At 43.5% G+C, this 27,623-nt stretch overlaps 1 protein-coding gene across 5 annotated transcripts in view; it reads left to right on the top strand.

Annotated features, from left to right (window-relative positions):
* The window catches only part of COL4A4 (collagen type IV alpha 4 chain), a 155,847-nt gene that overhangs the window by 31,519 nt on the left and 96,705 nt on the right, over positions 1-27,623 (top strand). For all 5 annotated transcript variants that reach the window (XM_070800326.1, XM_070800315.1, XM_070800319.1 and 2 more), the window contains exons 5-12: positions 14,187-14,321; positions 15,449-15,493; positions 16,589-16,705; positions 20,235-20,303; positions 21,623-21,658; positions 23,705-23,767; positions 24,115-24,150; positions 24,586-24,627. In XM_070800326.1, coding sequence (XP_070656427.1) covers positions 14,187-14,321; positions 15,449-15,493; positions 16,589-16,705; positions 20,235-20,303; positions 21,623-21,658; positions 23,705-23,767; positions 24,115-24,150; positions 24,586-24,627 — 543 coding nt within the window. The remainder of the gene's footprint in view (positions 1-14,186; positions 14,322-15,448; positions 15,494-16,588; positions 16,706-20,234; positions 20,304-21,622; positions 21,659-23,704; positions 23,768-24,114; positions 24,151-24,585; positions 24,628-27,623) is intronic.

Here is a 27,623-nt window from a genome sequence, read left to right as displayed (position 1 = left end):
GATTTCCTGGCAGAATTCAACCTGCCACCTGCCACCTGCCAGCTTGTAACTGGTTTAGCTGGTTAAAGTAGTTCCCCTTGTCATATATATTAACCTTAAATTTTGAAGAATGGAAAACATACAGAAGTTAAAAGACTGAATCCTATATGTCAGTGCACGAGAATATTTCTGAACAGGGCATGGGAGACCTGGGGATAGAGGGGAGATATCATTTTATATCATTCAGCTTATTAATAATATCATTAATAGCCAATATCTATATAGAGGAAAATTCTGAAAGAGATGGGAATACCAGACCACCTGATCTGCCTCTTGAGAAATTTGTATGCAGGTCAGGAAGCAACAGTTAGAACTGGACATGGAACAACAGACTGGTTCCAAATAGGAAAAGGAGTTCGTCAAGGCTGTATATTGTCACCCTGTTTATTTAACTTCTATGCAGAGTACATCATGAGAAACGCTGGACTGGAAGAAACACAAGCTGGAATCAAGATTGCCAGGAGAAATATCAATAACCTCAGATATGCAGATGATACCACCCTTATGGCAGAAAGTGAAGAGGAACTAAAAAGCCTCTTGATGAAAGTGAAAGTGGGGAGAAAAAGTTGGCTTAAAGCTCAACATTCAGAAAACGAAGATCATGGCATCTGCTCCCACCATTTCATGGGAAATAGATGGGAAAACAGTGGAAACAGTGTCAGACTTTATTTTTCTGGGCTCCAAAATCACTACAGATGGTGACTGCAGCCATGAAAAAGACGCTTACTCCTTGGAAGGAAAATTATGACCAACCTAGATAGCATATTCAAAAGCAGAGACATTACTTTGCCAACAAAGTCCATCTAGTCAAGGCTATGGTTTTTCCTGTGGTCATGTATGGATGTGAGAGTTGGACTGTGAAGAGGCTGAGGGCCAAAGAATTGATGCTTTTGAACTGTGGTGTTGGAGAAGACTCTTGAGAGTCCCTTGGACTGCCAGGAGATCCAACCAGTCCATTCTGAAGGAGATCAGCCCTGGGATTTCTTTGGAGGGAATGATTCTAAAGCTGAAACTCCAGTACTTTGGCCACCTCATGCGAAGAGTTGACTCATTGGAAAAGACTCTGATGCTGGGAGGGATTGGGGGCAGGAGGAGAAGAGGACGACAGAGGATGAGATGGCTGGATGGCATCGCTGACTCAATGGACGTGAGTCTGAGTGAACTCCAGGAGTTGGTGATGGACAGGGAGGCCTGGCATGCTGTGATTCATGGGGTCACAAAGAGTCGGACACGACTGAGCGACTGATCTGATCTGATATAGAGGAATAGGGCTTCCCAGGTTATTCCAAAGAACCCACATGGCAATGCAGGAGATATAAGAGATGTGGGTTCGATCCCTGGGCTGGGAAGATCCCCTGGAGGAGGGTTTGACAACCTACTCTAGTATTCTTGCCTGGAGAATCCCATGGACAGAGTAGTCTGGCAGTCTAAAGTCCATAGAGTTGCAGAGAGTCAGACAGGAAGTGACTTAGCACTCGTTGTATATAGAGGAATTGGAGAAGGACATGGCATCCCTGTCCTGTGTTCTTGCCTGGAGAATCCCATGGAGAGAGGACCCTGGTGGGCTACAGTCCACAGGGTTGCAAAGAGTCAGACATGACTTAGCAACTAAACAATCCAGAGGAATAACTCCAGCTAATTAGCATGGCTTTCAGTATGCTGACGATCTCGCTCTTTAAACCCAACGTTTGTGCTTGAAAAAGGAAAGCAAGCCTATATTTTCCCGCTACTTTTATTAAATAATTTGCCTCTATTATTTACTAAACGGGATAACTGCATGAAACCTCATCAAGAAACCCCAGTGACAGGTTGGGTCTGAAGGTAGATTTTGGTAGGTCTGCCCCAGTCAGTCACCTCATTAAATGGGCGGTGTTTTATAGCCGTGCCCTTGGTCTCCTGGGTGGAGTTCAATCCTGTGTGTGTGTGTGTGTGTGTGTGTGTGTGTGTGTTCGCGCACACGCTCAGCTCAGTCCCATAGCAACGATGATTGCTGAGCTCTGCGACCCAGCGTGAACTGTGGCCAGGCGGGAGCAGAGCTCAGCAAATGTGGGACTAGGCTGAACTTGAGAGGATCAAGGTCATTACCAAAGTGGAGTCGGCCTTGGTGGTGGTGGTAAGAAATAAGGTGCGTTTCCACGCAGGGCATCTTCCACACAGGAACACGGGAGCAGAGTTTGTGACTACGAGAACAGCTGTTTTGCGCCAAGGTAGCATGTGACTAAATTAGTTAAAGTGAATTACAGAGTTTTTAAGAGAGAAAATTGTATTTCTCCTTTCACATGCCACTTTCTATAAGTTACTAAGAAGTCCACAGGGAAACAGCTGTGTTTTCAAGTGCTGGTTTTTTTTTTCCCCAATCCTCTGTCACACATGTGTGAATTTGCAAATCACTCAGTTATTAGCCATTCATTCCTTCTATGCCATAAAGAAGGCTGAACACTGAAGAATTGATGCTTTAGAATTGTGGTGCTGGAGAAGACCCTTGAGAGCACCTTGGACTGCAAGGAGATCAAACCAGTCAATCCTAAACGAAATCAACACTGAATATTCACCGGAAGGACTGATGCTGAAGCTGAAGCTCCAATCCTTTGGCCTTTGAATCCTGATTCAAAGAGTTGACTGACTGGAAAAGACCCTTATCCTGGGAAAGATTGAAGGCAGGAGGAGAAGGGGGCAACAGAGGATGAGATGATTGGATGGAATCACTGACTCAGTGGACATGAGTTTGAGCAAATCGGGGAAGGACAGGGAGGCCTGGCGTGCTGCAGTCCATGGAGTTTCAAAGAGTCAGACACAACAGAGTGACTGAACAACAGCAACAACGATTTCTTCCATTCATTCAGCAAACAGCCATTGAGCATTCACCATGTGCCAGGTGTTTGAGGAGGCTGTGAGGCCTTGGGGGTAAAGAGGTGGGTCCCTGTGGCCCGGAGCTGGGAGTCCATCTAGCAAGACAGACTCACCTTCCAGCCGTTCCTCCTGGGTGCCTGATGAGTGCCAGATGTGGGGTGGTCTGGGTGTTTCAGATGCATCAGGGAAAAGAATAGACAAAGACCCTTTCTTCTGCCCCGGGTGGATAATCTAGTGCCCTAACTTGATTTTGCACAGAAGCCTATGTGTGCATGGTGGACAGTGCCAGGATATCTTGGACCTGGTGGAAACAGAGGTCACCCAGCGATGGCCTAGGGGAAGAATGGTGTGTTCTCCCCATAGGCAAGATGGAGACCCATTCTCTGCCTCTTCCAGCCCCGGCCTGTGGCTACATCACTTCAGTCTCTGCCTCCATCATCACATCACCTTCTCCCCTGTGTGTCTGGACCAAATCTTCGTCCATGTCCCTCTTATAAGGATACATGTAATGGCCTCTAGGACCCACCTGGATAACACAGAACAAAAATAATCCTCTCAAAATCCATAGGTTTATTACATCTTTTGCCACCCAAGGCAATATCCACAGGTTCCAGGCTTAGGGCATAAACGTATCTTTTTGTGGCCACACTTCAAACCACTGTAAGTGTTTGGGCAGAGACAACAGCCCCTACTTAGGCCCTGAAGTGAGAAGGAGATGGGCAGGTGTGTTGGATGGGCCACGAGGTGGCCAGCAAGGTTTGACCATGTAGGTGAGGGAGTGAGTGGTAAAGGATGCAGTTGAGAAACCAGATACGGGTTATCCTGAAGGATAGGAAAGGCTTTGAAAGATGTTCGGAGGAGTAGACACAGGTTGGATTTATAAGAACATGCTGGCTGCTCTTCAGAGAATATAGTGAAGGTGATGAGGGGTGAGGAGAATTTTAGGGAAAATCTGTCAGGAGGCTACTGTAGTCGCCCTGGTGGGAGGTCATGGTGGCTCAGCAAAGGGGCGAGCGTGGAGGGGAAGAGCGTGGGTGTTGAGAATATTCGGGAGGCAGATGGGTAGGAAGGAGGAGACTCCAGGTGGGGCGGGGAGCCCACGGGACGCCCTGGGGTGATATGAACAGCTGTGTGAATAGAGGCGGGTGGCCGAGGAGCACATAAGGGAATGATCATGGGTCCACTTTGCATACTGATATGTGGCCAGGGCCCAGAAGAGAGTCTGGGCTAGGGAGGGAAACAGAGGATACTCAGAGCTGGAGGTGCCTGACTCCAAGAAGATGGGCAAGTCTGCCCAAGAGAAAGTGGCAAGTGGTCAGGGCAGCCCAGCGGAGCTGCAGAAGGAGGAAGGGGGGCCAGCACTGGAGACTCAGGAAGGGGAGAAGGATGGGAATGGCCAGGGGCAGGGACCCCAGGAGAGCAGAGGAGGGAAAGAGAGACACCTGGATTCTAGCTCCTCGAGTGGCGTTCCAGGAGCTCTCGGCGCTGCCTGTTGCATTCCCATAGCAACTGGAAAGCCAGATATGGGTTATCATGAAGAATAGGAAAGGCTTTGAAAGATGTTTGGAGGAGTAGACACAGGTTGGATTTATGTTATAAAAACATGCTGGCTGCTCTTCGGAGAATATAGTGAAGGTGATGAGGGGCAGGGAGAATTATTAGGGAAAACCTGTCAGGAGGCTACTGTCACCCTGGTGGGAGGTCTGGGCTGGAGACCATTGTATCTGGAGGAGTACGAGGGTGGGCAGATGTTACACCATTTCTGAAGATGGGAAAACCAGTGTTCCATGACCTGGATCAAGGGGTGACCTTATTATTTTTTTTAATTGAACTATAGTTGATTTACAGTGTTAAGGTGTATAGCAAAGAGATTCAGTTACACACACACACACACACACACACACATTCTTTTTCAGATTCTTTTCCAAACAGGCTATTGAAGATAGTTTCCCATGCTGTATAGTAGGTGGGTGACCTTATCAAAGCCATGTCTTCTACTTCTCAGTACAGCATTTTTCCCCATTGCATCAAGCTTCCTCTTAAATAAACAACTTTTTTCTTTTATTTTTGATCTATATTATATGAGGTGAGGAATGTTCACTAACCTTATTGTGATTTCATGATGTATGTGAGTTGAATCATTATGCTGTACATCTTTTTTATTTTTTTAAATTTGGCTCTGCCACTCTGCATGCAGGATCTTAATTCCCTGACCAGGAATGGAACTGAGATCCTGGGAATTCCCTTTCTTCCAGTTTTAATGATACACTTGATACAGCACTGTGTTAAGTTTAAGATGTATCCCATGGGGAATTAACCTGTCTGTCCGCTGGTTAGGGCTTTGCACTTTCACTGCCATGGGCCCAAGGGAACTAAAATCCCACAAACTTTGAGGTGTGGCCCTCCAAAAAAAACTGGAAAAAAATGATACAAAAATACAGCCTATTTATCAAATTAAAAGACATTAATAAATGAATTTTACATGATTTGGGAGAACACATTATTGTCCTGCTTATATTAATGAAAAAAAATATTCATTTTACCTCCATTAAAATTTTTTTTAAAACACAGCTGAAAATCCTGAGTCAGTGATGTTACAGACTTAACTGACCAATTTGTTCCTTCATTGAGTGAGGTGAACTTAAGGCACAAGAAAACACTTTGCCATTGCAGTCTGGTCTCCTTGGACTGTCCACTCTTTGAGTAACACCTTTTATGTTATTTATTTTATGATCCTCCTATATCTCCAGCAGTTGTTTCTGCAATAGAGGAGGACTTTGGAGGCACCCCTAAAGGGTTCAGGCTGCACATTAAGGCCTAGTTGAACTTTAAGTGCAATCTAATCACACTAGGGCCACAGCCTTGTCTAACTCAATGAAACTAAGCCATGCCCTGTGGGGCCACCCAAGACGGGCGGGTCATGGTGGAGAGGTCTGGCAGACTGTGGTCCACTGGAGAAGGGAATGGCAAACCACTTCAGTATTCTTGCCTTGAGATGAAATGGCTGGATGGCATCACCGACTCGATGGACCTGAGTCTGAGTGAACTCCGGGAGATGGTGATAGACAGGGAGGTGGCCTGCTTCGATTCATGTGGTCGCAAAGAGTCGGACACGACTGAGCAACTGAACTGAATTGAACTGAACTGAGCTTTAAGTGATGTTATAGTGCCACCTAGTGGCATAATTGTTGAATTACAATCAAGAATTAAAAAGACAGGGTTGGGTGCAAACACTTCTTTGTTAATTTCAATTATAAATAAGTGCTTGAGTGTATATTTAACTATACTGTGGAAGGCAGTGGCCAAAGTGGGCTGGGGGTGGTTTTATTACACAGATTCCTGGTCCCAATAATCTTACTGGACAACATCACCCCAAGTAGATATTAAAGTAACATGCATAAAACAGTAATGAGAAATAAGTGCTAAGCTTATGTGGGTATTAATTGTTTGACGGTGGATATGAGAGTTTATACAAGAGTGAAGTTGATGAGGACTGTAGTGAAAAGGGAAGCAGCAGCTTTGAAGTCGGGTGTGGCCCTGCTTCTCCAGGTGGTGGCCAAGTGGCCTTCATCTCTCTGAGCCTAGGCTTTGTCATTTGGGACAAGTAGACAGTGGATGTCTTTGTGCTCTAAGGATGTGAGGATTCCATGCGAGGAAGGCACAGTACTTTTCCAGGGACCAGAATGGAGTGAGTGCTCAGTGAAGGGTGTCCTAGCATCGTCATTGTTGTTGTCATCATAATTTGGGTTGGGGGAAGGTTGAATCTGAGCTACAAATGGGCCAAGGCTGCTATTCCTTCAGGCAAAGAGAATACACAAATGTGACTGGAGGAGAGGGTGTGGGTGCAGACGCTTAGGGACCACTGTTTGCTGGGGTGGAGGAGGATGGGCTGTGCTCACTGCAGTGTTGATGGAAGCATGGACACAGCAAAGGGAAGACTGAGGGTTAGTTGACATTGGTATGTGCAAGTGAGGGGGAGACTGGACTTAGGGAAGCGGGGGAGGCTGGTGCGTGGGTCACCCATGTGGATGACCAGACCATGACCCAGGGCCTCCACAGTGCGGTGACAGAGGGACAGACATCTGAGAATTAATTCAGAGAAAGAAGCGATAGACTTGGTCTTGGGAGAAGGAGGGATAGAAGGTCGGCAAAGCTGACAGCTGGGTGGTGAGCTTAGCTGGTGGAAGAAACCCAAGCTGCCGTCTGCTGAGTCAGGGAGGAAAAAGGCAGGAAAACCAGTCTGGGCGTGGTGACCTCAGCTTCTGACATGATGAGTGTGAATGTACAGGGAAGAAGGTTCAAGGAAGTTTCTAGAGAATGGTCAGAGATACAGGATGGGACTAGGACATTAGATTTGAGAACAAAAATAGAGGTCTTTAACTAATTTGATGAACACTGTTGTATGTGGACTTTCCTTATTTATACAGGGATAATAATCCACAGTCCTCAGGGCTGCTGGTTGGATTAAGTGAAGTAATATATGGACACCGCAGGTGTATAACCCAGCTTAATAAATAAATACCTTTCCCTTCCTGCGACACTTTTGACAGTCAATGTCATGGTCTTATTGGCCAAGAATGATTTGGAAATTTATGTGTAAACAGTGTGATAAAAGGCTTTCCAGATGGCTCAGTGGTAAAGAATCTACCTGCCAATGCAGGAGATGCAGCAGATGTGGGTTCAATCCCTGAGTCCAGAAGATCCCCTGAAGAAATTGACAATCCGCTCCAGTATTCTTGCCTGGAAAATTCCAAGCAAAAACAGGGGAGCCTGGCAGGCTACAGTTCATGGGGTTGCAAAAGAGTTGGACATGGCTTAGTGACTTCACTTTCATTTTTACTTTCTGGCTCAGACGGTAAAATGTCTGCCTACAATACGGGACACCTGGGTTCAATCCCTGGGTTGGGTAGATCTCCTGGAGAAGGAAATGGCAACCCACTCCCATATTCTCGCCTGGAAAATCCCATGGACAGAGGAGCCTGGTGGGCTACAGTCCATGGGGTTGCAAGAGTCGGACACGACTGAGTGACTTCACTTTCACTTTAGTGACTAAACAACAACAGTATAATAAAGACATCTTTCTTGTTTGTTCATTCATTTCATTCACTCAGACTTCTTGCACTGATTCTCTGATTCTAAAAGAGCAAGAAGTAGTGGCAGAAAGAGTGTGATTGTATGTGCATCTGCCATTGTCTTTCTGTAGCTATTTCTCCCAGTCCTCACACTGCTCAATAGATGAAGGATTTCTTTTTTTTTTAATTTATTTTAAGTAAAATGACTTTCCAATATTGTGGTGGTTCTTGCCATACATCAACATGAATCAGCCACGGGTGCACCTATGTCCCTCCGTTCCTCTTAGGGTTTGCTTCCTGGAAGCAAGCAGACCAGTGGCAGCCCAAAAGGCTGATTTGAATATTTAGGTGTTAAAAATGTACATATCGTCTTCTCTGTTGGTCTCGTCTACTAAATGTCGTGAAATAAAGATAGTTTGTTCCTAGCCCAGCTCAAGAGACGCATCTGACACGGACGGTTAATGAGGGGGAATCCTAAAGGAATGCTCTGGCCTCCGAGAGCCAGGCAGGCGTGGGAGCCAGTGTCCACTCCGATCGCCTTCAGCCTTTATTTGTTCAGCTGGCCCGAGAGCCCGGTGCGGCTGCAGCCACAGTGGGGAGGCGCGTGAATGGGTCTGATGACTCGGCGTCCGGCTGGCCTTTGGGTAGAAAGCCATGGCCTGGCGGCTTCCCATGGCATGCCAGAGCTTCCTCGGCTGTCAGGCCGATTGTCCTTTCTGGATTCAGTGAATCCTTTTTCTGACTTCACTGTCTCTCACCGAAGGTCATAAACCACAGAGGCAATTCCAGACCCACAGTAGCAAAAAAAGAAAGAAAAAAAAAAGAAAAAATTCAGAGACCCTACCTCTGACAGCCAGCCATTCATTCCCTTGGGCATTTTTTTCTTTTTGCTAGTGACTGAAATGCAACGCTCCATTGCCTAGCATGGGTGAAAAGTGCAAGGGCAGGAGTGGAATAGTTCTTTAAAAAAAAAAAAAACAAAAAACACCTTTTTTTAAAGATGCAAAATTCTTGTGATTATTTAATGGTTCTGTAGTTACGGAAGTGTCTTGTCTTGTTCAGTTGCTAAGTTGCCTCCAACTCTTTGCAACCCCGTGGACGGCAGCACTGTCCTTCACTATCTCCTAGAGTTTGCTCAAATTCACGTCCACTGAGTCAGTGATGCTGTCTAACCATCTCATCCTCTGTCATCCCCTTATTTATGTCTATTCATTGTGAAGTTACTTTTAGTGTTGCCTGATAAATTAGTAAGCTCAACTCTTTTAAACATGTTTTCTTTTAGTGATCCCTTCTTTTATATGAAGTGATTTAATGAAAGTGGAATCATTCCATCACTGTGGATAAATGATTTACTCAGATTAGATAAACTCACAATGACTATTTCAAATATTGGTGCTCGGAAAGTTTTTGTGAACAGCTTTCTGGCATATTTAATACTGGTATACAAGGTTTTAGAGTATTTTTTAAGATGTATTCTGTAATAAGATAACGATTAAGAGGAAAAAAACAGCACTGCATGTAGAACAAAACGCAAAGTCTATCCCGTAGAAGGGAGGCCTTTAATGCTCTCTGTTAGATTTTTCACTTACACGGTAGGGGTTGTATGTGCAGTTTAGTGTGGTTGAAGGAAGACCCCTATGTCAGATCTCAGCAACCACAGACACCAACAGGGCAGCGTTCAGGGCTCAGCCCGGGTGGAGTCATCTCAGGTCCTCATCCCTACTCTCAGCCACTTCCAGGGACAGCAGTTCAGAGCCAGGAGAAAGCAGATCCTGGACAGTCTTCCCTCGGGTTGGGTGGGCGATCTGACCACGTGATTTTGTTAAATGTTGTTCTCTGCCTTTCTTGCATCATGGCCTCGGGCACCTAGACTCTTTCTGCCAGGAGCTCTGGTCTGGTGGGTGTGGGGCTGGGGACACAGAGATAAAGAGGTGATCACAGGAGTGGATGGGAAGTGTCATTACGCAGGCATCTTGGACAAGCATCTCATTCTGAAGGGTGTGGGATGAGGGTAGCAGACAGCGGGGTTTTTCCAGGGGAGGAGTGAGAGATTACTTGGGGGGCATGGCAGGGGCACTTCAGGGACAGGACACAGAAGTCTGTGAAAGAACGGAGCTTGACATCCCTTGTTCAGGGATGTCAGTGTGACCGATCAGGGCTGGGGAGGTGGCAAAACGAGGGACGGAGAATTTAATGATACAAATTACCATCGCTCGATGTATTTCTGTTTAAGGGTGTTTTAGCTGGCGTGTTCTCAATCAAGACACATTTCTATATTGAAGGCAATTTTATCGTTCTTGCCACTGTGCTCAGTATTTCCACCCCTTTTCTTTTTCTTTCCAAAGTTCCATTAGGCTTGGACTCGGCATCGCGTGTCTAAAGCGAAATACATTAAAGAGAATTATAGCCAGTGAGTTGGCTGTCCTTTCTGTTCCCCTTTTCTGTCCAGACATGCATTTTGTTGTTTTTAGATCATAGGTTTTGTAAAGTACAGTGTCCACAATAGATAATTTAGAACTTTTTGTATAAATGATATGTAAGACAGATAATTTCCAAACTTAACGAAAAAGCAGTTATTTCCTGAGCCTTATGGTAATTAACCAAAACCAACTGAGATTAATTAACACGTAGAAAAGGTCAGCTGAAGTCATTATTTATGCTGACATTTAGGTTGTAGTTTAGAAACTGTATAATATCTAGAGTAAATAGATACGCCCTCAAAGTGCCCCTAAATGGATGGGGCCCATATGATTAGATTTTATATTTTATTGTTGTCTTTTTTGTAACACTTATGTATACATTTAAGCTTCCTTGAAAATTCTAAGCTTATAGTATTTTTATGGGTGCTCAAGGAATAGCAGCTATTCTAATGATAATGAAAATGCATGAAGAGAAGGGAAAGTACGAATAAAGTATGATTTTGACTTACAAAATGTAGGCAGATGTTAAAGGTTGTCAATAATGAAAAAAGGAATGAGGAAGAAAGCATAGAGTCCAGGGTCAGCTTGGTGTTAGGGGATTGGCTGAGTGGACAGACCCCATTTTCAGTCCTGTGGATCATTCACAGGGACAGAAAAGTTATGGAAGTTCGCTTAAGTGGTACCCAGGCAGTGGCAGCTCCAGCTTGGGCTTTAAGTAGTTTCAACAGGATGCACTCTGTTTATCCTTTGGGGGTTGAGCACATGAGGAGCTCTGGGGCTCATGCTCAGGGCTGGGGCCCATGACTGGCCCTGGTGTCAAGAGGGTGGCCGCCTAATAGAACAGTCTCACTCGCCCCCTTGTGGGATTTCATTCATAGGATTCCTGAGATTGGGTCACCAGAATGGTGCTTACACACTGATTTCAGATGATTCAAATTTTCATGTAGATAGGACTCTTCAAAAAATCTTTTTCCCCTGGGCCCCACACACTCAAAGGCTGGCTCTACATTCTTGGGCAGGGTCCTGTGCACACTGGTGGTTTTTGTTATTCAGTCACTAAGTCATGTTTGACTCTTTGCGACCCCATAGACTGTAGCCCCCCAGGCTCCTCTGTGTGGGATTCTCCAAGCAAGAATACTGGAACAGGTGTTCTTCCCTTCTCCACGGGATCTTCCCAATCCAGGGATTGAATCTGAATTAGACAACACAGCTGGACATGTGTGTGCACAGCACACGGTGTCATGTGGCCAGATCACCCTGCACTGGCGAATTCACTGTTATAAACTTCTCATTGAAAAGCTTCTCTTCACCTCATCTAGAGGTGTTATCTTAAGACTGCAAAGTGAGTTATTTTAAAAAACATTTGAATCTAAGATACTCTCTGCTCACACCAAATTATAGACAGAGATTGAATGCGGAGGCTGGAAGTATCATTTAGAAACCCTGACTTTAGATTCTAAAGTTCATTCAAAGAGCCTCATAATTCCCATACATGGGTTATTTTATAAAAATAAATTTGAAGTATAAAATCAAGGAATATGTCATAAACATTACATTTGATAGCATTCCTTTTTGCAAAGTTCAAAAATCACTTTCCAGGGTCGAGGTAGGGTGTTTCTGGAGTGGATGGATGGTCAGGCTGGACCACCAAGCCTGAGAGCATAGTTACCGCCACACGAACCCTTCATTCATTCATTCATTCCTGAGCCAAAGGCCATGGCAGGTGGTAGATAGAAGACTTATATGGTGAGCAGATGTCCCCACCCTCATGGTACTAGTATCTCATTGGAGAACAGACAATGAACTGATGAGCAAATACATAATTGTAAAACTGTGAGGGACTTCCCTGGTAGTCCAGTGGTTAAGACTGTAATGCAGGGGGGGGATGTTCGATCCCTGGTCGGGGAACTAAGATCCCACAGGCTGTGAGGAAGGGCCAAAAGTTAAAAAAAATGTGAAATGCTAAGATCTTAAGAAGGAAGTAGACCGAGTGCCCTGCTGGAGACTAATGGGGATGTGGATGAACTGAGAATCCTCCTTCACTGGTGGCGGTTCAGGAGAGACTCATGTCATGTGCAGATCTAGGGAAAGAGCCTTCGAGGAAGTGCTTGCACCGAGGCCCTGGGACAGATAAGAGCAGCGTGCTGGATGCAGTGAGTGTGGGGCGGGCACAGCACAGGGCGCAAGGGAATCTGAGGCCACACTCTGTGAGGCCTGGAAGGTGAGGAGCACGGGGTTTATTTTGCTTGCAGTGGGAAGGCAAGGAGAACTTGAAAAGCAGGGCCATGCTATGATCTGATTTCTGCTTTAATGCCACTTGGAGAAAGGCCAGGAGTGGGTAAAAGGAAGCTGGAGAACCACTTGGGAGCCTAGAGTGCAGGTCTCACTGATGCTGGCTGGACCAGTGTGGCAGCAAGGCAGCAGACAGTGAGGTGGGGAGGCTTCAGATCTCTTTTAGAAGTGAAATGGCTAGGAACTGAGCATGGGTTAAATGTAGAGTGGGAGAAAGAGGAATAACAAGGGTGATCCCTAATTTTCTGGAGCTGGAGAAGGTGAATGGAAGATCAGATCTGGGGAGAAAAATTAGAAGTTCTATTTTGCATTTTTTTTTTAAGCTAGAGGTATCATTGTATTTGAGGCTTCCCTGGTGGCTCAGACGGTAAAGAATCTGCCTGCAATGCAGGAGACCTGGGTTTGATCCCTGGGTCAGGAAGATCCCCCTGAAGAAGGGAATGGCTACCCACTCCAGTATTCTTGCCTGGAGAATTCCATGGACAGAGGAGCCTGGAGGGTTACAGTCCGAGGGGCCACACAGACACGACTGAACGACCAGCAACAACAACCATTGTATTCAAGGAGATGTCAAGGAGGAAGCTAGATATGATCATCTGGAAACTGATCAGAGAAACTAACGCTGAGATACATCAGCCTGCCTACTTCAGAATAGAAAGAGTTGTGAGATTGCTGTGGTAGCTGAACATGCATTCATGGCATCAGTACATCTAAATGCAAAGGGGAACAGGCTTAAAGAGAGCAGAGCTTTTCTCATCTTTGTCCCAGAGATATTCCCACTGTGTGTTCAGGGGGAGAGCTGAGTTCCTGAAACTTCTTTGCCTAAAATAAAAGGTGATATTTTCATTCATGGAAAGGAAGTTAGATTGCATAAAAATAATGTGACAAGGAGAGCCAGCTTCCAAATTAGGGATAAGAGAGCAGATAAAATCAGCTAAAAAAGAAATGTTTCTCTCTAAAAAGGCAGACAAATCATTAGCCATTTGAAGGAAATGAAAGATCTGGCAGTTTTTCCTCACTCTTGTGTCACTAACATAATGTTAATGAGACTTCATTTAAAAATTACTTACTTCAGGGGACTTCCCTGGAGGTCTCCTTGTGATGCCGGGGATGTGGGTTCCATCCCTGGTCAGGGAGCTAGGATCCCACATGCCACAACTACTGAGCTCCTGTGCCATGGCTGGAGAGTCCATGCATGGCAAATGCAGCCAAATAAATTTTTAATTTTCAATGACAGAATGAAAAGAATAAGAGGACTATAATCAGTATATAGATGCGTGTGTATGCACATGCAGTGATTCAAATTTACTGTAAAGCTTTGGTTCAGATTGAAAAAGACAACATTCCTTTCTTTTTTGGCAATTAATTCATCATTTGTCCTTCTGTTATTAAAATTTGCTCCATCTTTAATTTTGCAGTCTTCTGTAAACCCAAGTCACTGTATATTTGTGTTAGAAAACTCTACTTAAGGCTCACTCACCACTCCCCTTACCTTTTTAATCTTTCTTCTTAGGGTCAACCGGGACCAGCAGGGCCACAGGGTCCTATTGGACCCCTGGGACCACCGGGACCCACTGGGATCCCAGGGGAGAAAGGGATGAAAGGTGAAAGTGGCCGTCCTGGAGCAGCAGGTGACGTAGGTGACAAGGTAAGCCTCTTCCTAAGTGAAAGGCTCATTAACCACTCACCAGCGTTGCTATACCACATTTTTTTTTTTTTGGTATAATCACAAGTAGTACCTATTTGCACCTTATAAAAATTAAGCCTGAACCCCTCTTGTATAATCAGCCCTTATTTCTAGCCCCCTTTCCAGAGGAGCATGCCTCTCTGGATGTTTTCTAGATACTTAAAGAGAAGAGCATGTCAGGCTTCCCCGGTGGCTCAGTGGTGAAGAATCCGCCTGGCAATGCAGGAGACACGGGTTTGGTCCCTGATCTGGGAAGATCCCACATGCCACAGAGCTACTAAGCCCGTGCACCACTGAGCCTGTGCCCTAGAGTCCAGGAGCCGCATCTGCTGAAGACCACAATCCGGGGAGTCCATGCTCCACAGCAAGAGAAACCACCGCAATGAGAAGCCCGAGCATGACAACTAGAAAGTTATCCCCACTCGCCACAGCTGGAGAAGAGGCTGTGCAGCACAAAGACCCAGCACAATCCCAGATAAAATAAATAAATAAAATGATATGAAAAAGCATGAATGTATCCAGTGAGGAGTGGTTTTCTTTATGACTTTTTCAAAAACCTAAATGATATTATGTGTATCATGCTGAGTCTTTTCTTTTTCCACTCAATCACATGGCTTGGAAATCACTCCATATCAATTGATGTAGATTGAACTTATTCCTTTAGAAACTTTGTATAATATGCTATAATATGGAGATAAAACTATTCTTTATTCTCTGCTGAGAATTTGAGATCTTATTGTAGTGCAAGTGTGCAAAAACAGTCCTGTCATTTACCCATGTTTACATTTAAGGTTTTGTTTCTCTGGGATAAAGAGATTCCAGGAAGTTGAATTTCTAAGTATCCAGTATTGTATGCTTTGAACTGATACTGCCATGTTGGCTTCCCAAGTACAAAAAGAAGGAAACACAATGCTGATTTCTAAATGTTGGCATTTGAGCTCCTTAATGTAAAAGTAGATGACAGTGCCCATTAAGGGTTGTTTTTTTTTAAAGCAAGCCATTAATTACTAATGCTTTTAAGTAAATCAACTGGTTAATCTAATAATTTAGTAACTTTTATATCTTTGTTTTATTTTCTGGGATTTTAGGGTCCAACTGGAGTTCCTGGATTTCCAGGTCTGGATGGGATACCTGTAAGTATCCTTAAGTTTTCTCCATTTTGGGGGGGAAGAGACTCATCAAAGCCTTAAAGTCACATGATCTAATTATTTATATGATATATAGTAACTGAACAAAAGCAACAGCAAATGGCGAACTTTATTTTCTTATTTTCATAAATGGCAGGGTATATGCATTTCAATTTTGTGTAATAACTCTGAGACCAAAACACTTTACTTGAAGAACAAGGTTTTCAAGCAGATTGGAGAAAAACATTTTAGAACATGAGCTAGATATACTTGTCAGCTCAAGTATAATTTTCTGGAAATAAATTTATTCTCATTATGAAATTTTTTATTAGCTGTGAGTCCTAATGGTGGGAGTGGGCTTAAAGCTCTCATTTCTAATGTGAAAATCAAAGGAAAGAAGAGAAAGGTATTTGGCGACAGTTATAATTCATTAGAGTCTTTCTGAGGATTTCAAGGAAGATTTCCTCCCAAATCTCTGAAAATACTCCAAACTAAATGAATTTAAATTAGAGTGTATGAAAATAAATTTATGTCTTCCCAGGTGGTGCCAGGGGTAAAGAACCCATCTGCCAGTGCAGGAGACATAAGAGACATGGGTTCGATCCCTGGGTCAGGATCTCCTGGAGGAAGGCATGGCAACCCACTCCAGTGTTCTTGCCTGGAGAATCCAATGGACAGAGGAGCCTGGCAGGGTTCAGTCCATGAGGTCGCAAGGAGTCCCAAGAGTCGGACATGACTGATGTGACTCAGCATGCACATATGCACTGTACTACATAGTATTTGTGGGTGGGAAAGGAAGATTCACAAAACTGAACAACATGTGAGTCATAAAGGCCATAATCTGGGTATCCATATTGCATAACCGTTTTGTTATGATCAGTTCAGTTCAGTCGCTCAGTCATGTCCGACTCTTTGTGACCCCATGGACTGCAGCACGCCAGGCCTCCCTGTCCATCACCAACTCCCGGAGTTTACTCAAACTCATGTCCATTGAGTCGGTGATGCCATCCAACCATCTCATCCTCTGTCGTCCCTTTCTCCTCCTGCCTTCAATCTTTATATTCTTGCAAAAATACTCACCTATAACTTTGTTTTCTGTAGGGGCACCCAGGGCCTCCTGGATCCAGAGGCAGACCTGGCATAGATGGCTACAATGGCTCAAGAGGTGATCCAGGGATTCCAGGAGAAAGAGGAGCTCTTGGCCCACGAGGGCCCCCAGTAAGAGAGCCACAGCTCATTTTAGTGGGAATCAAGTGAAAAGAGCCTCCAGTGGGAACAGAATTGATGTGTTCAAGAAACAGAGTTATTACAAGTATCCCAGGAGCCTGGTGAACAGATGGGGGTGACTGGAGGATAAGAACAGAGAGTTGACATGACAGCTCTCTCAGTAGCTGACATGGGGCCTTGTAGACTGTGGAAGGAAGCTGGGTTTTCTTTTCCATGACATGGGAAGACACTGGATGGTTTTAAGGAAGGAAGTGATCTGATCTGACTGATGTTCTACCAAGATGCTTCTGGTTGCTGGATAGAGAATGGATAGTAGGGGAAGGGAGGCCGGTTAGCAAAACTGAGGTTGTTTATCCTTCAGGGTTCACTGCAGCCACTTAAACCCCTCTAGGTATTTCAAACAGAAAGGAATTTAATACAGGGAATTTGGCACTTAATATAACAGTTGGAGGATTAAAACTCTGGGGTCACTGCAAGATTTCAGGGGCTCACACATAGCTGAGATCCAGAAGTTAGAAGCCGCTCCTGCACCTCAACCACTACCTCTTATCCCCACTTCAAGACACCAACAAACACTTAGGTTTCTACCTTCCTGCTTGGCAGCATCAACAGTACCAGAAGAGGATGTTTTGTTCATTTCTGCCTCCCAAATCTCAGAAGTACATCTCCCAGGTGGACCCTACTTCACAGCCAGCTGCAAAGCAGTCTGGGAAATGTAGTGTTTAGCTTTCTAGCCCCCATTATGCAAAATAAATAAATAAATGACAGGAGTTTGGAGTGGGGGTTCAGAAATAGTTGACAATATCCAGCACTTAAGAGGCCTTTACTGCTCTTAGTGGTTTTTATTTCCTTCAAATGTTTGCGCTTTTATTTAAATATAACTTTAGTAAGAATGACTCTTTCCTCTACCACGTATATCCCATTTCTCTCTTTTCTCACTTAAAGACTGGAGATGATTAGGCCTTTCAAAACTGATTTTCTGTGGCTGTTTTTCAGCCTTTCTGCTTCCCTAATTAAATATCATCACCCACAATTCCTTATAAAAGGTTTTCTCATCACCACCAGTCATCTTACTTTCTTCTATGCATTTTCCTTTTGTTCCAGATGCTAGTGGAAATGGTCTGAACACAGAACTTAAAAAAGAATTTCCATAGTCACCTTTTTCTTGTGGTATCAAGTAACACAACTGACTTCCATGGTTAAGCTTCTCAACCACCATTTATTTTCAAACTCAACCCCTTGAATATGCAAGTGCAGTCTGGTGAATGCACATTTCTTAAGATCTTCAAATTGGATCACACCGCATTCTACTGAGCGTCCATGAACATTCAAGAGAGCAGGATTCTCAATTTTAGCTTTAACACAGCAGGTTCTTCTGATCACAGTACTGAAGTTTGTCATAATGGTCTCTTTGTAAAGTGATTTTTTTTTCCCTTGACCCATTTTATACATGGGCGGTCCTCACTTTGCACAGGAGTTGAGACTTTAATAATGGCATGCAATCCGAAGGCACACAAAGCAACCTTAACATCCAATGGGAAAATTACTGTTATTCCATGACCTTTAAGATATCTCATTAAAACATCATAAATATATAGGGGTAATTTTAAAACTTAATATTTATTTATCACATTATAATCTAAAACATTAGAAACATTGAGAATTAAAGGGTTTTCTTTCTTCGTAAAAACTTGTCAAAGACAGTTTGAATTGGGCTTGCCTTCTCCTGGTCCTGTAACTTAGGACATGAAGTGGAGGGGTTTTCTGTGCTTTGGTGAATATCACCCTCTTTTCCAAGTTTGGACCAGCTTCCAGTGTGGTGAAATATCTCTAAGAGTTTCTGTAACATGAGGTTCTTCTGTCTGTGTCACTTCCTCTGGTACGTCTTCATTCTTTTGGTCACAGCCGCTTCCTTCTTTTGCGTGGATATGTTTATCTTCGCTGAATTCCTCTGGCTTGAATGACAGTAGTGACAGCACTCTCACAAGGGCTCTTTTTCCCATAACGCCACTTACATTCTGTTTGAATTTCGCCTCCAGTATTAGCGTTTTTCACTCCCTTTTCATCTTTGTTGGCCAGTCCTCTCTGTCAATGACTTATTTTCATGAAATGTCACTTGGGTGTGTCACTGGGAGGGAAGCAGGGGGCAACACAGCTACACACTTCGCTGTCTCTGTGTGAGCTAACAGATGTTAGTGACTGGGCACTGGTAGACTTTGAGAGGAGTGATAGGATCAGCTGGTGATCTTGATTCACCGGTTACTTATATAGCGATCTGTGGACCATTGAGCTAGCAGTGATGTTTGTGTTTTATGCGTTGACTCAGTTAATACACAATGGTAACTGAAATTTGAAGCCACTGGTTGGAGGACTGGTGTGATATAACTTATTTGTGGAACTGAAACACACATATTGGAACTGTGAGAAGCAACACTTGTCTGTATAAGCGAATCTGATGTCTCAAGGAAACTGATGGTGTAATTTACCACGAAACTCTAGTTATCTCCTTTTGGAAGCAAAGTCAAACACTCTCCTAACAGGTATTAACTTTGAAACCTGTATGTGCTTCATAGAAATTTGATATAATGGCACCTCACTCCAATATTCTTGCCTGGAAAATTCCATAGACAGAGGAGCCTGGCAGGCTATAGCCCAAGGGGTCACAAAGAGTCAGACACGACTGAGTGACTGAGCAACCAACTTATGATGTATTAAGATATTAAGTAGGACATTAAGATGGAGAAGGAAATGGCAACCCACTCCAGTGTTCTTGCCTGGAGAATCCCAGGGACGGGGGAGCCTGGTGGGCTGCTATCTATGGGGTCGCACAGAGTCGGACACGACTGAAGTGACTTAGCAGTAGCAGTAGCAGGACATTAAGATATTAAATAGGGAAACTTTGGGGTGAAAGTACATTAAGGTGTTTTGATCACTTTTAAAAATTACTCTAAGTAAACAAACTTGCAGCTACATGCAAAAACCTTCTAAAAGAAACAGGTTATTTTTTTAAAAAAGCTAATCTAAAAGGTACCTAAGCTCTGTTTTGAATACAAATAGTTAAATGGATAAAATAATTTTTTTGCTATTTCTGGGGCATAAATTATTAACTGACAACTTCAATGTTATTTACTTATAAGAATAATCCAAGTACTATATACATTATGTTGTAAGGAAAAATGCAATTTTTCTGCTGAATAATAAGCAAATAGCTATAAATATATTAGCATTATGTATAACCTATATAAATATATAATGTATTTATAATGTATAATAAATATTTGTAATATGTTTATGAATATATTAGTAGATATTCCATCTTAGGAGATTCCTTAATCTTAAGCAAATATTAAATAAGTATATATGAGTAACTGAGGATGATAATAATAATGAGAATAAAATAATCTCCACTAGTGAAATATGATTATAACAGTAATTTTATTGGTAATATTTCAGTTGCTAAAGAAAATACAGAAATAGTAATATGCTCTTTTCCTCTCTCAAGTGAATATTTTGTTTTCAGGGCCTTCCTGGAGAAAAAGGAGAAAAAGGAAATTCAGTGTTCATTTTAGGTGCCACTAAAGGTATGCAGGTAAGTGCTATGATCAGGGTGGATTTCAAATGAATTTTTTTCCATACAGGTAAACCCATGCAGAAAACACATGGCCTGAGATTTCCTTTGGAATGCTACAACATGGATGAACCCTGTGGTCATTATGCTGAGTGGAATAAACCGGTCAAAAAAGGACACAAAGGGGTGATTTCCACTTAGAGGAGGTTCTTACAGTAGTTGGATTCATAAAGTTGGGGAGCAGAATGGTGCTTGTCAGGGACTGGAGGGAGGAGGACTAGGCAGCTCATATTTAGTTGGTACAAAGTTTCCACTGAAGAAATGAAAAGTTTTGACAATGGAAGCTGGTGATGGTTATATAACATGATGAATGTATTTAATGCCACAGAACTGTGCACTTAAAAATGATTGAAATATTAAATTTTACCGTATGAATGTTTTACAATGTATTTTACATTTTGCGGGGGGGGGGGCGGGGGGGAAGCCCATATTCAAGAGAATATACACTCCTTGATTTTTTAAAAGTAGGTAAAGTCTCAGGACAGAGTCACGAAACGGTAGATGAGCACAAAACAGGTGTGAGAGAATTGCAACACAAATTCCCTTTACACCTGCTCTGGGGTGATAACAAAGTGTCCGTTAAGGCAGCCAAGCTCTGCCAATCAGGAGAGATGGTTAAACGCTGATGAAATGGAACCATTCAAGTGAGGATTTAGAAATGAAAGATGAAATCCTCTTTTAAAAAATTCATAATTTATTTTTATTGGAGTATAGTTGCTTACAATGTTGTGTTAGCCTCCACTGTACAACAAAGGGAATCAGCCATATGTACACATATTCCCTCCCTCGGGGGCCTACCCTCCCACCCCGCCTCCCATCCCTCCCCTCCAGGTCATCACAGAGCACCAAGCTGAGCCTCTGTGGTTACGGCAGCTTCCCCCTAGCTATCTCTTTTACGCCTGGTAGTGAATATATCTCAGTCCTGATCTCCCAGTTCGTGCCACCCTCCCCTCCCATGTCCATGTGTCCGTTCTGTACGCTGCCATCTCTATTCCCGCCCTGCAAATGGTTCCACGTCCTCACACCTTCACGTCCTCACACCTTTCCCTGGTGTTGGTTGGTTTTGAATGAGTAGAAGTGCAGTTCGGGGCTTAAGACTAAAACCAGGAAAGCGCCTCCACAGAGCTCTATCCACAGCTGTCTGTTCTGTGCTGACAAACTGAGCAAACTGCACAGACTGTCCAGATAATTCCTGCGTGTGTGTGTTTCTTCTTTCATGTCCTGTGTGTTTGAGGGGAACAGTGTTGCTCTTCTAATGCGTTGTACCGCTACTGTTGCAGGGCGACAGAGGGGACCCAGGACCTCCCGGCTCACCAGTAAGTCCTTGGGGCAGGCCCTGAGCTTCCGTTTGCTCCTCAAATAACCTATGGTCCCCACTAGTAGGTTAGTAGGTCCCCACTAGCAAGACAGGTTACCTAGATTTGCAGGGCCCGCTCGGTGCAAAATGAAAATGTAGGTCTCTTGTTCAAAAATTATTACAAATTTCAAGATGATGACAGCAGAGCTTTAAATCAAACACAAGGCCCTTTGTGACTGCACTGATCACAGGCTCAAGGGGCCATCCTTGAATCTCAGCTGGCTCCTGCTTCTCTGCCTCTTCTGTCTTGCAGTGACCATTTGGTATTGCTCAGGTAGCCACAGTCACTTTTAGGAAAATATACCTCTTTGAAACTACCTAAATCATATATGTCCAGTGAAAGCAATTTTTGCCTGCTGAATCAGTAATTGTATATTGTGTTTAATATTTTTCACCATCCTCATGTTCCTGGAATTTGTAATTCAGTGATTAGACTTGTTCCAATTCATCAGTGTTCACAAGACGAAAGCGGAAAGCAATTTTGCCTCCTAATGGTTCACCGTAATTTCATTTGGTTACTTCTGGCTGTTGATGGGATTATTTCCCAGGTTGGTTCTCTTCCTACTCCGGAAGCTCATTGCAATGTTTTCAATGAGATACCTCAGTATCAATGTTAAAATAAGTAGCAGTTCATCCTCTAGGAGAGAGGAATGCCACTGCATGCTCACAAATCATCGGATGTGGGCAGGGTGAGCTGGAGAACAGAGTGCCTCTGTTCATACTTCTAGAACTGCCCCGCTATTACCCTTCCTTGTGAATTTGTGTATCATGCCACAACTTAACATGTTCCAGAAAATTGTTTAAGGCTGAATTGTCTTGATCTTGAATTGGGGACATTCCTATTCACGTTGATCCTTTAGGCATGTTGAAAGAATAGAGTATAACTACATTAATATTTTAATTTAATGTTCAGTTCAGTCACTCAGTCGTGTCCGACTCTTTGTGACCCCATGGACTGCAGCACACCAGGCCTCCCTGTCTATCACCAACTCCCGGAGTTTACTCAGACTCATGTCCACTGAGTTGGTGATGCCATCCAACTATCTCATCTTCTGTTGTCCCCTTCTCCTCGCACCTTCAATCTTTCTCAGCATGAGGGTCTTTTCCAATGAGTCAGTTCTTTGCATCAGGTGGCCAAAGGATTGGAGTTTCAGCTTCAGCATCGGTCTTTCCAATGAATATTCAGGACCTATTTCCTTTAGGGTGGGCTCGTTGTATCTCCTTGCAGTCCAAGGGACTCTCAAGAGTCTTCTCTAACACCACAGTTCAAAAGCATCAATTCTTCAGCCCTCAGCTTTCTTCACAGTCCAACTCTCACATCCATACATGACCACTGGAAAAAACATAGCTTTGAGTAGATGGACCTTTGTTGGCAAAGTAATGTCTCTGCTTTTTAATATGCTGTCTAGGTTGGTCATAATTTTTCTTCCAAGGAGTAAGAGTATTTTAATTTCATGGCTGCAGTCACCATCTGCAGTGATTTTGGAGCCCCCCAAAATAAAGTCTCTCACTGTTTCCACTGTTTCCCCATCTATTTGCCATGAAGTGATGGGACTGGGTGCCATGATCTTTATTTTCTGAATGTTGAGTTTTAAGTCAACTTTTTCACTCTCCTCTTTAACTTTCATCAAAAGTCTCTTTAGTTCTTCACTTTCTGCCATAAGCGTGGTGTCATCTGCATATCCGAGTTTATTATTTCTCCTGGCAATTAAAAGCATCTTGATGTCTATTAAAGTTATATGTAGAACAAGTTTTCTTTGATCTCTGGGTCTTAATTTAGTCTCAAATGTAGGGGTCAGGCACCCCCACCTGAGCACTGCTCCCTTCCTGCTCTGTGCCTTTTTCCCAGCTGTGTCAGGGCTGCTGTCCAGGACCACTCAGGAGGGCAGGTGTGTCTAGAACTGACTTCTCCTAGGTCTTTATCTACCTGGGATTACATGCAGCTGTTGCAAGAACAGTGCTTATAGTTTTTAGTAACAAAGGCATTGATTTTTCTCTTGTTTAGGGATCAAGGGGAGTGAGAGGCCCAGCAGGCCCAGCGGGGTACCCAGGAGAGCCTGGGTTAGCAGTAAGTACCGCATTGCTGATGCTGTTCCTCTAGAAGCCCCGACTTGACGTTTAAATAAAGCAGAAGAAAGCAGAATTGCAGTCTTGGGTCAGGCAGAGGTGGGTCCTTTGTGAGACCTGATGAATCAGCGCACACCCACCATTATGAGTGCGAGTCCATTCTGAAGCACAGATCCCCCCTGGTGGTGGCATTGGGGTGGGGGACAAGCAGCCCAGCTGTGGTAGGAAGTCCATTGTGCATGTTTCAAAATTAAGGGTTTCCTAAAGAAGAGCTTGGGACACCCAACAAGGACACGTTCAGATTTCTGTGACTGATGAGTGATTTGTGTGTTTTTGCTGTTGATTTAGGGACCTCCAGGCCCCCCTGGGAGTCCAGGCTTAAAGGTAGGCAGCCATGAGTCACATACACAAGTAATGTCCATGTCCAACAAGACAACTGACCACTGATGTTTGTCAGAATCATGTCTTCCCTCTTTTTAAAATTCCCAGAGTATTTAATAAATCGTTGTTTAGTCACTTAGTCACGTCTGACTCTTTTGCGATGCCATGGACTGCAGCCCCCCAGGCTCCTCTGTCCATGGGATTTCCCAGGCAAGAATACTGGAGTTGGAGTGGGTTGTGATTTCCTTCTCTAGGGGATCTTCCCAAGTCAAGGATCGAACCCAGGTCTCCTGCATTGCAGGCAGATTCTTTACCACCGAGCCACTGGGGAAGCCCTATTTAACACTTCAACAAATTACCTAACCAGAAGTCTTACTTGCTTGTAGTTATTCTTTAATATTCAAAGGCAATGAGTTTCTGTTTTGTTTTCTTTTCCAGGGTAATCCTGGCGTGGGAGTAAAGGGGCAAATGGGAGACCCGGTAAGAGTCCCATTTTGCATGGAGGAGCAGGTGTTAAAATGCATGAACTGCCCGTGTCTAGGAGGCTGTTCTGATTATCACTTAACCTGTGTTCATCCTCTCATCACTGCCCACTTTTGTGGCCAAGGATTTGTCTTCACTGACTTATTAAGTTACCCTTACCCTTGGCCATAGAGTGACAGTTCTGACAAAATCTAATAGTAAATTCAAATTAATTTATATGACACACTTCCTCCTAGGCTAAAGAGATGGAATGATTCTGGGAATGCATCCAGAGTAACAATTATGTTTAATTACAGATTTGTTTGACTTAATTTTACAAATTTCATCAGAATCTGAAACTTCACACATAAGTAAAAACATAAACAGCTGCAATCCAAGGCATTTAGCCACACATTCTTCCACTCCCTCCACCCCTCATACTTATAGTCCTTTCTGCTGAAGTAGGACACTAAATAAGGACAAGCTTCAGCAAAGTGCTTTATGGTGGCTGTTCATCTAGAAGCAATCTGCAGTGTTTAAGAGTTGGTGAAGGGCTCTTTTAAAAAAATATTTATTTATTTGGCTGTGTTGGGTCTTAGTTGCAGCATGTGGGATTGTGGTTTTGTCATGTGGGATCTTTCACTGCAGCTCATGGGTTCAGTAGTTGCAGACTGAGGCTTGCGAGCTCGGTAGTCGCAGATTGCAGGCTTAGTTGCTTCCAGCATGTGGGATGCTAGTTCCCCAACCAGGGATCGAACCTGTATCCCCTGGGTTGTAAAGTAGATTCTTAACCACTGGACCATCAGGGTAGTCTCTGGTGAGCAGCTCTTTCAACAACTCTGCGTAAAAAGACACTGAGCATCCACCCTGTGCCAGGCTAGGTTTGGTGCTGGGGGTGGGGCTTTAGTGCGACAGACCTGATCCCCCCTCTCTTGGGGTCCCAGCATGGTTGGGTAAGTTACTGTACATCCATTTAACAGAAGGACACACTTGCCAAAAATATATTGGAAGACATCATGATGTGGGGAAGAGCAATGCTAAGCAGAAAGTGCAGGTGACAAAGGGCTAAGCTCAACTTTGTAAAACCAGAACAACAACAAAAATTATTAAAATCTACATGTAGAGTAGGATTTCTCAACCTTCACAATACTAATGTATTATCATGGGGCTGTCCTGTGCAAAGTAGGATGTTTAGCAGCATCCCTGGCCTCTACCTACTAGATGTTGGTAAGATTCCTTCCGCTTCATTGTGACAACCAAATATGTCAAACGCTCTTGCCAAATGTTCCTGAAGGGAAGCACATCCAAACTCTCCCCTCCCTCTCCATGCCCCCCCACTCCCAATCTTGAGAACCACTAACTTAGAGAAATGACTGGGTGAAAAATAGATGAAAACAATGTTTTCCAAACTTGGAATATGTTTGTCAGAACCCCTAAACCTGTGCACCCCATTTTGAGAAACCTCACACAGTGAGGAAGCATTGCCAAGTTAGAGAAGTCAGCACCAACACAGTTGCATGTGTTTGCAAACTCAGGCCATTATTCCTATGCTGCTGCTGCTGCTGCTAAGTCGTTTCAGTCGTGTCCGACTCTGTGCGACCCCATAGACGGCAACCCACCAGGCTCCGCTGTCCCTGGGATTCTCCAGGCAAGAACACTGGAGTGGGTTGCCATTTCCTACTCCAATGCACGAAAGTGAAAAGTGAAAGTGCAGTCGCTCAGTCGTGTCTGACCCTCAGTGACCCCATGGACTGCAGCCTGCCAGGCTCCTCTGTCCAGGGGATTTTCCAGGCAAGAGTACTGGAGTGGGGTAACGTGGAAATATTTGACTGTGAGGTGGCTGTTCAAATTATCCACTATACGCTTTTAAAAATTTCTTTTGGATTGTTAAGTAAATAAAGGCATAATTTTGAAATGTTGGTGCAGAGCTCTCACAATGCCCAAGACCATGTTGCCCACTCCATTTTTAGAGCAGACTGTCCTAAATGGTTGTTACTCATGTTTTCATAGGGGATATGATTATGGATCATTTACATTTTGTTCTTTATAATTTATCTTTCTGTACTTTTGACTTAAATGAATATACAGTACTGTCACAACATTATAAAAAAGAACCAGTAGCATGACCAACATTTGGAAGAGGCTCCTTGCTTGCCAGCCTATATGGGTTTTGTAGTTTTATTCCAGTTACAGGAATAAGTATCGTTATCTTACCAATCCATATTATGTATTTATTAAGTAAGCAAATACACAGTGTTTATGCATTTGTTCAATTACTTATTCATGCAACAGACGCCACTAGGATGGCTGCTACACCCTCACTGTGTCAGGCACTAGGGCACATCAAGAGAAACAAACTGAACCCACATCCCTAACCTCCTGGTTCTCTATAGTTTCCCAGGTGTGGGTGGGAATTGAATTATTGGTTATATTTTTTCATTTACTTTGCAGAAAGTAATAAGCATTTTATGTGCATTATCTATTCAATAAAAGAATACTTTGAGGCAGGCAGTATTATATTCCCCATTTCACAGAGAAAGAGAGAAAGATTTTGAGGAGTTAAGGATAAGGAGATTTTAAGAAACTTGCCTAAAGGATCCCAGTCTAGTAAGGGCCTATTTCTACACACAGGTGACAACCTGACCTATCACCTGTTTTTAACACAAGAGGGAAGATAATTCCAGGTGCAAAATATTAGAAATATTTAGAAAAGTATGAAATAACTATCTTCTAATTAAGGGTGTGTTTTGGTTGTATTGTGGCAAAACCAATCCAAGGAACATTTTTTTCTTGTAGAGAACATCTCTAATGACCCAAATGAAAACTTTTGATTCATGATTTCCTACAAAGAGATGTAAAATATATTAATGAACTAGATATAACCTAAGTCAAACCAAAGTGGAATAACTCAGTAAGTGATAATATATTATTATGACAGATTATTGCATAGGTGTTGAAAATCAGGTTTTTTTTAAAAGAATTTCTAGTATAATAGGAAAATGTACAAAAAATAT

This window comes from Bos indicus, chromosome 2, assembly GCF_029378745.1.
Source record: "Bos indicus isolate NIAB-ARS_2022 breed Sahiwal x Tharparkar chromosome 2, NIAB-ARS_B.indTharparkar_mat_pri_1.0, whole genome shotgun sequence".
In the NCBI taxonomy this organism is placed as follows: Eukaryota; Metazoa; Chordata; class Mammalia; order Artiodactyla; family Bovidae; genus Bos; species Bos indicus.
The sequence above is the reverse complement of the archived record's forward strand: the minus strand, read 5'-3'. Positions and strand labels throughout refer to the sequence as shown.